The sequence below is a fragment of the Macrotis lagotis genome, chromosome 8 (assembly GCF_037893015.1).
Source record: "Macrotis lagotis isolate mMagLag1 chromosome 8, bilby.v1.9.chrom.fasta, whole genome shotgun sequence".
Taxonomy (NCBI): domain Eukaryota; kingdom Metazoa; phylum Chordata; class Mammalia; order Peramelemorphia; family Peramelidae; genus Macrotis; species Macrotis lagotis.
Window position 1 is genome coordinate 100,495,011 of NC_133665.1, and position 12,067 is coordinate 100,507,077.

General features: G+C 43.2%; 1 protein-coding gene across 3 annotated transcripts in view; it reads right to left on the reverse strand.

Moving 5' to 3' along the window:
- Nucleotides 1-11,844, reverse strand: part of PTH1R (parathyroid hormone 1 receptor) — a 62,479-nt gene extending 50,635 nt beyond the window's left edge. For 2 of the 3 annotated variants that reach the window (XM_074197757.1, XM_074197756.1), the window contains exon 1: nucleotides 11,741-11,844. In XM_074197757.1, the coding sequence (XP_074053858.1) occupies nucleotides 11,741-11,815 (75 nt within the window). In that variant the 5' untranslated portion in view covers nucleotides 11,816-11,844. Of the gene's footprint in view, nucleotides 1-1,393; nucleotides 1,500-11,740 lie in introns of those variants that run through there. The other variant, XM_074197758.1, reaches the window with a different exon arrangement.
- Between the last annotated feature and the right edge of the window lie 223 nt (nucleotides 11,845-12,067).

Sequence of the window (12,067 nt, forward strand, 5' to 3'; positions counted from 1 at the left end):
CCCAGAGCTTGGAGTGGGGAACCTCTGCTGAGGTGAGGATGGCAACAGTAATCATCTTGATGGGAGATGAGAGTGCTAAGAGGGGATTGATGCTAATGGGGGGACTTAGGAAAAGTAGGAATAACAGCATGTTAACATAGCCTTTTAAGGTTTGTAGTGCTCTTGATATATATCCTTATTTAATTCTCACAACTAACCTGGGTGCTATTAGAATCTTCATTTTAAAGATGTGGAAACTGAGGCTGAGTCCCACTCTGGATCACAGGTTGAGGCAGTATTTGAACTCAGGTCTTCCTGATCCCAGGTCCAAAAGTGGTTTATTCTGAACCAGTGTGGTGCTATTGCACTGACTGAAGTCAGGAGAACTAGATTCCAGGGGTTTGCTGAACCCAACTCATTGAGAGTCCAGTTGTTAAATTTTTAGTGTGAGCATTTAAACCTGGGAAATCAGTAAACACTACAGACCAGGACTTGATTTGTTGTTTTGTTGATTTTCTAGACTCAGGAGAGTGATGGAGAAAAATATGAGTGATGTAGTTTAAATATACAAGTATATCATGTTTATATTATTTCCCCTGGAAAGCCACTTGTTAAACATTTATCAGTACACCCTCATGGCTAGGTTCAAATCTTGCCTTGGATAAATAACCTCTCAGCATCAGGCTGCTCAATGGTAAAATGGGAGAAGATAATAGTAAGTGCTTAATAAATAATTGTTGATTGATTGATTGGCTTGTGCTCCTATCTCAAATAATGATTGTTAGGAAGCAGCTTTGTAAACTTTTAAGTGCAATAGAAATAGAAACTATTTAGGAGGATGCTGGTAGAGGTGATTAAAAATAGCTGACATCTCAAGAGTGCTTTGAGCTGTGAGCTAGGACATAATGGTATTATCTATGTAGCAGGTAAGGAAACTGAGGTTGAGTTAAAAGAATAAGTTAGTTCATGACCCTACAACTGAGAAGTGTTGGAGGAAAGTTGAGAATCATGTGTCTTCTGGCATATTGATTACCAGTGATACTGTGGTAGGTGATGATGACGATGAGGGAAAGAAACAAATGATGGTGGTGATGGTAAGTGATATTGTCCTTGTAGGCGGTACTGATGTTAAATGATAAGGAGGGATGGTGTTGGGAGAATGCTGGCATCTGGGGTGTAGGAAAAGCACTGAGATTTTGAAAAGGAAAGCTGACTTTCCCTAACCTCCTCTTCTCTTGAGCCCCACTGCCAAATTCCATATCATGCCTGTCTCAGCTCTCAGGAAGGTGACAAATTCTCATCCTCTAGAGAAATCTCAACTTTCTCACATTTCCTACTTGCCCCCCCCCCCCCCCCCCGGGGAACCGGGTCCTGGGAATTCATTTTTGGAGGTCATCATGCCTACTTCCCTTACCTCCAGGTAGATCAGCATCCTTGGCTGCTTATGGCCATCTATGCTTGACTCCAGAATTGGGGCAGGATGGGGAAGGAGACTCAAAGAACTTCCTCCTACTCCTCTTTGGGCAGTTCTTCCTAAGGTCTATCTTAAATCCTTGCTGAAGGCTTTTGAGTTCTTTTCCTCTCCAATCTGCCCCTAGAGGGAGTGCCATGAACATTCAGTAAAGGACTGACAGATGGATATCTTATTTTTAAACAGATTGACATTTCCCAGGATGGAGGGATGGGAGCTGGAAGGGACTCTAGTGCAACCCTTCATTTTTGCAGAGGAAGAAATTGAGGCTCAGGGAGATTAGAGAAGCATAGAATATTTAAAAAGTTAAGCAGCCAGGGTTCAGATCTCTCCCCATTACTATCTTTGTGACCTTGGGTAAGTTGTTGAGCCTCCATGGTCCAAAATCTCTTTGGGAAAAAAAGGTAGGGGGTTGGATTAGATGACTCTATGTTCCTTCCTGGCTCTAAATCTATAATTGTAAGAAAGTGACTTGCTCGAGGTTATATGGCTATTAAGAGATTTAATTTGAACTTTGATTTGTACTCAAATCCTCTAACTAAATTCAGCAATTCTTTTTACCCATTTCCTCTATGACTATTTGTGACAATGCTGAGGAGACACTAAGAGAGACAAGCTTCACTTTCCTGACTATCTCTTTCTCCCCCACCCCTGCCTAGATCCTTTCCATATGTAAAGACTTCTTGAAGGCAGCACAATTTGATGGAAAGAGCATTGGAACTAGAAACGAAAAACCCTCCTGGCTCTCTGACTTATTATTATTTTTTTTAGGTTTTTACAAGGCAAATGGGGTTAAGTGGCTTGCCCAAGGCCACACAGCTAGGTAATTATTAAGTGTCTGAGACCGGATTTGAACCCAGGTCCTCCTGACTCCAGGGCCGGTGCTCTATCCACTGCACCACCTAGCCGCCCCTCTGACTTATTTTCTATGTGATATAGGTAAGCCACCTTTTCCAAGCCTCAGTTTTCTCATCTGTAAAATGGGGATAATACACTGTCCAATTTACAACATTGAAAGAAAAGTTCTTTCTAAACTTCACATTTTTTTTTTTTTTTATGTTTTTGCAAGGCAATGGGGTTAAGTGGCTTGCCCAAGGCCACATAGCTAGGTAATTAAGTGTCTGAGGTCGAATTTGAACTCAGGTACTCCTGACTCCAGGGCTGGTGCTCTATCAATTGCGCCACCTAGCTGCCCTTAAACTTCACATTTTTATAGAAATGATAGTTATTACTATTATTATTGAAGGAGAAAGAAGGGAAATATTGAATCAGGCAGATGGAGAGTCTGCCCCAAACTTCATGGAGGCCATCTGCTTTCCTTTGTGACTCCTACACAAAGTTCTTGAACTTCAAGTTCTTTTTCTCCAGTCTCCTCTCTGTCTTAGGTAATTTATTCCTACTCTCTGTCACAAAGTACCCTCAGCTACATGTCCTTCGTTGCCTGCTAATAAACCATCCTCCGAAATGATCCTCATCACTGGACCTTGCTTTCCATAGAAAACTATAGCAGATCAAAAGATTGTCCACCCCTGGGAATAATCTTGTTTCTTCAATTGAGTGAGGGACTCAGACTGGAAAGTTGTATTGGCACAATGGGCAAAGATGATCTTAATAGAAGTTTAGTGATAGTGACAGTGATAGAGTGATTGGGATTGGGATAGAGATGGAGGATAGCGATGTAAGAGTAACAGAGAGGGTGGTGATAGTGATAGAGGAGATGGGGATGATGGTTGATGATTTTAGGTAATGATGGTGATAGTGACTGAATGAGAAGGTAGTTATGATGATAGTAAGGGTGATAGATGATGTGACAGTGATAGGGATGGATATATGAGCTGATAGTGTTAGAGAGGTGATGGGGGATAGGGATAGGGTAGTGATGGTGAAGGGGACAGGGATGGTAGTGATGGTAGTAGAGAGGGTAGTGATAATGATATAGAAGATATGAGTGGTGATGGAGAGGGAGGTGTTGGTGATATGGCAAGGAAGGATGGTGATAGAGAGGATAGTGATGATGCAATAGTAGATGAGGGTATGATAGAAAGGGTAGTGATGATGACATAGAAAATGAGAATGTGATGGCAATGACACTATGGTGATATTGCTCTAAGATGAGAAAAGTAGGATCTTAGTGGAATTACACTTTGCTTTGATTTTCAAAGCAAGACAATAATGGAGGACACATCCCGAGTATCAATAGCTTCACTGCCATTATTTTTGTCTTTGATGTAGTTATGAGAGAGTCATTGCGTGCTTGGGCTGGAAGCTTGGCTCAGATTCAGGGAATAAGGAGATCAATAGTTATTGAAAAGACAGACAGCAAAAATAAACACTTGTGGACCATCAGCATGGAGGTGCCTTCATATATCTCAGTGTGAAAGCTGAACCCAGTGTCCAAGGCCCAGGATGGAGTGAGGAGGCTGGTTCCCTATCTCTTTGATCTCCTTCCCTGCCTGCATCTTTCCTGCCTTTTTATTAAGGACAACAGATAAGCATGAGGAACCAGGTCCCCTGGAGAATGGGTCCAGCTGGTCTGAGAGACCCTGTCCCATATACCAACCACATTAGTGTTTCTGTCCCATGTCAGTTGATCCTTCTCCCCCCCCACACACACACACACCTTAGGAAAGGTACAGGTGTCAACTGAGAAACTAGCAACCCAAGGATCCTGCTGCTGGGGAGAGCTCTGAGTTAGGAGTCGGCTTCAATTCACAAGTATTATGACCTTGACAAATCACTTAACCTCTCATGGCTTCAAGTTCCCGATTTGTAAAATGATCCAGGTAAGCTGGATGATCTCTAACGTTTTTTAGCTCTAAGAGTTTATGAGGCTATGGGGCAGGAGACAGAGGTGCCCCATTCCCATGCCCTATCCTGACCTCCAGAAGCTGATAAGTACAGGGTTGTTTTTTTCCCCATTCTGGGGCCTTCCTAACAGGTAGTCTATCTTTTATACTGCAGAGGAGGGTGGAATAAGAACAGCTCATATGTCATATTTTGAGCTCTGCATCCTAATTATCCTAGAATGATTGAATAGGATCTCCCAGGCCTCTTGGGACCACATCTACCTTTGATCTAGGCTGCTCCTTTCCAGAGCTCTTTGTCTGGGACCAGGAGCTGTCTTTAAACAAATAATCGATCAATCAATCAATCAATCAATCAATAAACACTAATTAAGCTCCTACTATGTGCTAACCCTGATACTGGATATTGAGGATACAAATACGAAGAATGATCTTGAGAAAATGCTCAACATAGGAAAAGGGGAAGAAAATATGAGTCCTGAAAGTTCATTCAGTTTCCTTTAAAAAAAAATTTCTAATGAAATTGCATTCTCCCCCTACAACTCTGTCCCCCCTCAGACCCTGCATTCCAGAGACAGAGTTATTTAAAGGGATGATGTTTTCCACTAATATACAACACCTAAATCTTTAAGGGAGAGTAAAAAGTTGAGCTGTCCAAGAATAATATTATTAGCAATATTGGCAGAGTTATCTTGTTTTAGTGGGAAGAACTATATAATCTTAGAGAAAGAACTGGATTCAAGTTCCAATTTTGCTACTTATGAGTTACATGATTTTGGCCAAATCAGATCTTAGACAGCCTGAGCCTCAGTTTCTTCATCTTTAAGATGAGGATAATATTTACTCTCTATCCCACAGAAAAGGAAAGATCTTTGTAGACCTTACCTGGACTCTCCACTCTGGCTGAGATTGCTTCCTCACAAATACTCTTTTGTTTTCCCTAACTCTCCCACTATGGTCATTCTTGCACTGTACAGAGCATCTGCCTCAAATTTCCTCTCTCTCTTTCTCTCTCTCTCAGTAAGTTCTTCTCACATTTAAGGTACAACTTTAGTCTCAGTTGCTCCAGGAAACCTTCCCAGACCCCTTCCCACCCTCATCTCCAGCCCACACTAGAAGCCCACCTGGGATGTATACACCACCCATTTGATCACTGAATACATGAATATTTGGGATTATGAGTTACTTTGGTGTCTGTGTGAACTTGGTTTCTCTCTGGACAGACTGGGAGCTCCCCAAGGGCAGGTTTTACTTTCTCATCTCCTCACATTCCCCCACTGGGCCAAATAACAAGAGCAACAAACACAAACAAACCAGAGTGCAAGGCTAATATATATATATATTAAATATTCACTGGATAAATATATATTGATTGAGCAGTTTTTTAAAAAAGTAAACATGAATTATTCAGCTGACTATGAAGATATGCCCTTTGTGCACTGAATTGTTTGGGACAGATATGAGAGACAGTTTGGTGTAGGCAGTGATATCTAACTCAAATAGAAGGGGGCAGGGACACTGAACCATACATCCCTGTGGGCAACAGGTTAACTTAATTTTAAACCTAATGTTATCTATGTTTTACTGTATTTTTATTATGTTGTTAAGTATTCCCCAATTATATTTTAATCTGCTTTTGGCACACTAGAAAGGTTATGGACTGAGTCTTAATCATATGACTGAAAGGGATAAAGCCCTAGACTTGACCTGGGTTTGATTCACAGTGGTAATACAAGTTGTATGACTTGGGCAAGTCACCTATTCCTCTCTAAGTCAAATTTCTGGGATATAGAAGGAAAGAGACTATTGTCCAGGACTGTTGGGAAGGAAGGGCCTTGCAGACTTTCAAACTCTAAAAATGGGACTTTTAAAAAAAGTGATCTAAAGGAAGAAAGCAAGCTGACTAGCTCCTTCATTTTGGAGTGAAGAAAACTTAAGCTCAGAAAAGTGGAAATGATTTGTCCAAGGTTATACAGCAAGTAAAAGAAAGTAGCAAGGTTAAGACTAGAACCCAGGACGCGAATCTCAGATCAGTACTATTTCTACTATGATGGCTCATATTAACTAAGAAAGCATCAAGTGGCTGCTCAGGGAAATAGGATGGGAAGAAGCCTTACCCTCACTTCCCAGACTCTCTCCACTCCATATTGATTCTCTAATCTAGGAAAAAAAAATGTGATCATTCATTCTTTCCTCTTATCACAAGTTCCTACTTTTATACTATCTAATATGGTCTTTTCAGCCTTTGAGAGCTCATAGTCATCTCACAGAAGACTTCCTCCAGGAGGATCTCCTTAATGGAACCCACCAAACCCTATTTACTTTCTACCTTTATGTCTATAAAGGAATTTGCATGGGCAAACTCCTTTATACTGATGGGAGGTTGGATTGAAACTCTTTTTATTTTTGTGTTTAAGATGCCTGCCTTGCTCTCCTAATCTGATCAGGATCTCCCAGAGAGCTGGAGCTGTTCTTCACACTTGCCATCTCCCTAATCTAGTCAGAATAAGTTCTAACCCAAGTAAAAACTAAGCCTTTATCCCAGCCACTGATTGTGCCCTAGCCTTCCTTACTTGTTATTTCAAAAACCTCAGGGAGTGAATGAGTTCCAAAGGAGTCTAGGAGGGAAAGCCTGCCTGACTCTGTGACCCACCCTCATTGCTAGAGCCAAGTCCCACTGATGGGAAGGGGAGATGAGGCAGAGTGGCGTCTAGTGGCAGCTTTTTGTATCTCTTCTGTCTCCATTCTGCCCTAAAAGATGAGCAGTCCTCGACTTGGCTGGAGAGTTAAATAATCCATCAGTGTTTGTGACTTATACAAAGCTGATGAGTCTGTTGTAGAGAAAATAATCTTGATTGATCCCTGACATGGGAAGGACGGTACAGACTGAACTCAGCAAGAGGAAAGTTGGAAGTTGGCCAGACTCTCACTCAGGGCTCAGACCCCTGGTAGATGGCCAGAAATGGATGAAGTGATAGCTGGTGAAAGAAGGGAAAGGAAGAAAGGAGATCTCTTTGGGCACAGAAAACTGATAATAGTGGGACAGACTATAATCTCCCAATCCTCAAATTGAATTCTGCATTGACAGAGCCCCTATTCCTTCACTGGGTTCCTCATCCTTCTATGGAGTTCCCCATTCCCTATATGGATTATTCTTTTTCTCATTAAGCATTGATCTCTTCAATGCCGCCACTGAGCCCCCAACCCCATGACTTCAGGCTTTTTTCACACTATCTAACCAAAACCTGAGCCCCGTTCCTCTCATTAAGCCTTTGTTTTCTTCACTGAACCTTCAACTCATTCTTTGAGATCCTTTTGTTACTTCACAAAATCCTCAGTCCCAACATTAAGCCCTTGTCACTTAGAATCTAATCACCTTTCCTCACTTGTAAAATGCTGAGGATGTCTGCAGTACTGTCTTCCAGTGAGATAATATATGGAAAACATCACACACACACACACATATCAGTTATGAACATTGGTGATTGGGAGGACCACTGGGGACTCAAGAGCCTGCTGGTCCTTCCTACAATATGAACCTTAAATTAGCAGAGGGAACTGAATTAAATTAGTCAGAGGGAACTGAAAGTCCCTTTCTTAGACTAGAAGGGATCTTAGAGAAAACCTCAACCAAACCCCTTCATTTTACCAATGAGGAAACTGAGCCCAAAATAAGTGAAATGACTTGATGAAATAACACAAGTACTAAGGGGGAAAGTTTTCATTTGAACCCAGGTCTGATAACCCAGGTATAGTTCCTATCTACTATGCCTTGGATCGATCCCACTCTAGCTTTGATGCCTCATAGACTCCCACCTATGCAGTTGAGGATATTTTAAACTTCTCTCAAATAATTTTCATTTAAAAACAAATTCTCACCCACATTAAAATCCACTGACCCTAAGATTCATATTTTTGTCACACTTATATATCATATCATATAGTCCTGTAACTTTGTTCAGACATTGAATGTCATTTCCTCCAAATCTCTCTCTCTCTCTCTTTTCCTCTCTTCTCTTTTCTTTCTTTCTCCTCCCTATCTTGCTTCTCTCTCCCTTCTTTTCTCTCCTTTCTTTCCTTTCTCTCTTTTTCTCTTTCCATTCTCTCTTCACCCTCCATCTCATCTTGCCCTCTTCTACACACACACACACACACACACACACACAGAGGAGATATATTCCGTACTTGGACACACAGATACAAGCACATTCACACATACATATGAATTTTGATACATCATATCTCTAACAAACAATTGAACACACAAATACTCACATATTCATTCACATTTATGCATAGAGACATACATTTTCATCATCAGAGAGATAATAAATATGCAAACATAGGTATGCAATACCTACTCACACATGTGTACACACATACACACGTATGTGCACATACCCATATATGTGTATGTGTAATGTAATGTAATGTACACAGACCCTTATACAATCTCATACCAACACATCTGACACTCACACTCTGAAAGGAGGACTTAATAATGCTCTTCTTCCCACTAGTTTCCCTCTAAAGGTGTGAAATCCAACATGCCCTAGTCATCAGTCTCTTGAGACTGAGCAGAAAACCAAGCAGGCTATGGCTCAGGCTTGGACCTGGGGGACAGACAGACTGGGGCTGGGACCCTATTCTTCCAAATGAGAATCTGACTTCTACCTCCTTTCACCAGCCCAAGGATAGCTAGGAGACTACACCCCAGTCCTCAAGTCCAGATGCCCTCTGGGGCTAGCTGTGCTTCTGGCTCACAAGCAGGGTATGGGAGAGCAATTTAAATGTAAGTTATTATTACAGATAAATCACAGAGCTGATACATATATAATTATATATTTAATATGAAATTATATATATATATATGTGCAATTGAAACAGAAGAGGGGAAAAAGGTCACTATCTCTGAAATCACCGAATGATAGATCCTTCAAATTGGATTATTTTATCATTGACTCTCATTTTTAAGATGAAGAAACTGAGGCTTATAGAAAGGAAGTAAGTTTCCTATGGTGAGACTTGTTATTGACAGTTGGCATCTGAGGCTCTTTGACCCAGGTCTGTTGACTCCAGGAACTATGGATCACCCTCTTATAGGAAATATTTTCTCAGGAACTCCATTCACCACAATGATTGCAGTCCCCAAGTTCTAATGATCTATGAATTATTACAATTATGATTATTATTAGCAAAAGGCTTAGTAGGACACTTCATTTTTGATGGCTTAGGGTGGGGAGAGTGAAGCTATGTCCCAGAATGGGGGAGAGAAGAGAACAAATTACTTAGGTATAGTGTAGTTGTGAAGTAGGGGGAAGGTGGACCACTAGGCACTCCTGATGAAGGAGATATTGAGTGAGGGAGTCTCTACCCTGAAACACTGGTCTTTGGCCAGTAATTTCCCTCTCTTGGCTTTAGCTTCCTCATCTGAGAAATGATGGGGTTCAACTAGACTCCTAAGTTTTTATCAACTCTGAGTCCTATAATATTTTTGATCTCATGAAATGGGAAGATGACATAAAAAAACTAGCTATATGGTTTTCATGGCATCTCACCATGGGAGCCTAAGTAATGGGATCAGGCTCATAGAATTTTAGAATCTCTAATCTGGAAAGGACTTTCCAGATCATAGGATTACAGAATTTAAAACTGGAAGGGACCTAGAAAGCAGCCAGTTTGGCCTCCTCTTTTCTTCTAGAATAGATCATATGTTACCCCAGCAGGAATCCTTTTTAAAAAATTTCCCCAGCCTTTCTTCTGGTGAGATTTAGAGGCATGTCTGTGATGTAGTTTTAAAAAAAGACTCTCCCTTTCGATTCTCTCCCTTTTTCTCTCGGCCACTATCCCTCTGCCTTTCCCTGTCTTTCCCTCATTTCTCCATCTCTCCTTCCCTATCCCTTCCTTACTGTATTGATCTCCTGTCTCTTCTTTAATATCTCTTCTTGTCCCTCTTTTTTTACTGTCCCAAGCTTTCTGTCCCATTCTTCATTTAGTTCCATCTTCATTTTATTTTTCTCCATCCCTCTGCCTTCTATTTCAATCTGTCTCTCCCATTATTTTTTCTGCCCATAGACTAGGCACTAATCCTGCTCCTTGAGATTTGTCACCTCACTTACTTGAGGTCCCATTTAGAGCAAGCAACTCTCAGGAGCTCGGAGATAGATGCTTAAGGGAACTTGGAGAAGGGATTGTGTTCCTTCTGAGGGAGACTGTCTCTTAAGTCATTTATGGTCCTACTGATGCCACCCATGGACAACCTCTCTGAGTACTAGGAGGGCTGAAATACCTTACGATGCCATACTCTTGCTAGCTGGGACTATGTGCATGGTGGGAAAGCCTAAAGTGGACTTCCTGGAGATTTCAAGGGACCCTATAGAACAAAGCTTAGAAGTACTAGTAAAAACAGAACAATTAAAGGACTTGGGTTGAGGGTGGGGTTGGGGGGGAGACAACGTTTCAATAGGAAGTTTTTAGTTCCAGCTAAAGGGAAGCTTCAACACAGAGCTCCTAGGAGAGAGGAGTCTGACGCATCTGCCAACTGTCTTTAAGGAGAAGATCTAAATGTATTGCGGCAAGAAACCCTGAGAAGGACCCCTTAGACACAGGGCCCCCCAAAGGGACTTCTAGAAGAAGTAACCAAAAATTTCTGGGGGGATCTGCTAAACATATAATAGCTAAGGACTCCTGTGGTCCACCTCCAAATAGAGATCTGCCAAGCGCTCCAGGAAGATTTAGACAGCTACCCAGGAATGCTGGAAGAGGGACCCCGAAACACAGAGAACACGAACTCCTTTGAGGAGGGAAACCTGAACACAGATCCATCAAAGACCTTTAAGGGAGGTCTTAACCTCCTTAGACATGGAGCTCACAAGAATTCCTGGAAACGGAACCCTAAACACAGAATAACCAAGGGCTCCTGGGGCAACCCTTCAAAATAGACTCATCAAGGTTAGTTTAGGAAACACTGTAATAGTAAGGATACCTAGAATGTCTAGAAACGAGGCTCCCGAAAAGCCCTGGGAGGGACCCTTTAGAGAAGTCCACAGCTTCTGAGAGAACTCATCATTCCAGTCATCAATATCTCTGGACCTTTGGGGGACCCTTAGGTAGCTGACTGCCAAGGGAGACGGGAGTCTTAAAGTCGAGGCCATCAAGTTCTCCTGAAGGAAGCCTTCGATTCTGTTTCCCCCAGTTCTAAAGAACTCCCCAGCTCTTCTCCTTGTCCCTCCCCAGCTCTTCTCCTTGTCCCTCTCCAGGTCAGCTCCTTTTCCTAGGAACTGACCTCTTCACCCTGCACGATCCCCCCCTCTCCGATTCCCCGTATTTGCCTCGGGTTTCTTCTCATCCACGACGTCTACCTCTGGGCTAGGATCGAGGTGACTGCAAACCCCAGGAGACCCCTTCCCTAGAGGAGCCCGCTCCCCTCCTGCCCCCACCCCTCCCGGGGCCGAGGAAGGTCCGCAGGGGTGCCCGCGCCACTCACCAGTGCGTAGACGGAGCTGAGGACGGAGCAGCAGAGGAGCAAGGCGAGGCTGTGCGAGATCCGGGGCGCTCCCATCGCCGCCGATCCCTAGGGCCGAGTCCAGCGGGGCTGGGGACAGAGCGGGCCGGGCCGGGCCGGGCCGGGCGGGGCAGGAGAGAAGGGAAGGCCGGCGGGTCAGCCGAGGGGGCGCAGGCGGCGTCTCGGCGCCCCCGGCCCCCTCTCCTCTCCCTCGGCCCTCTTCCCTCCGGCTCTCCGGGGGCTCCTGGCCGGAGCTAGGCTGCGCGGCGGCCCCGCGGCTCCGGACGTCCCCTGCCGAGGCTCCGCGCA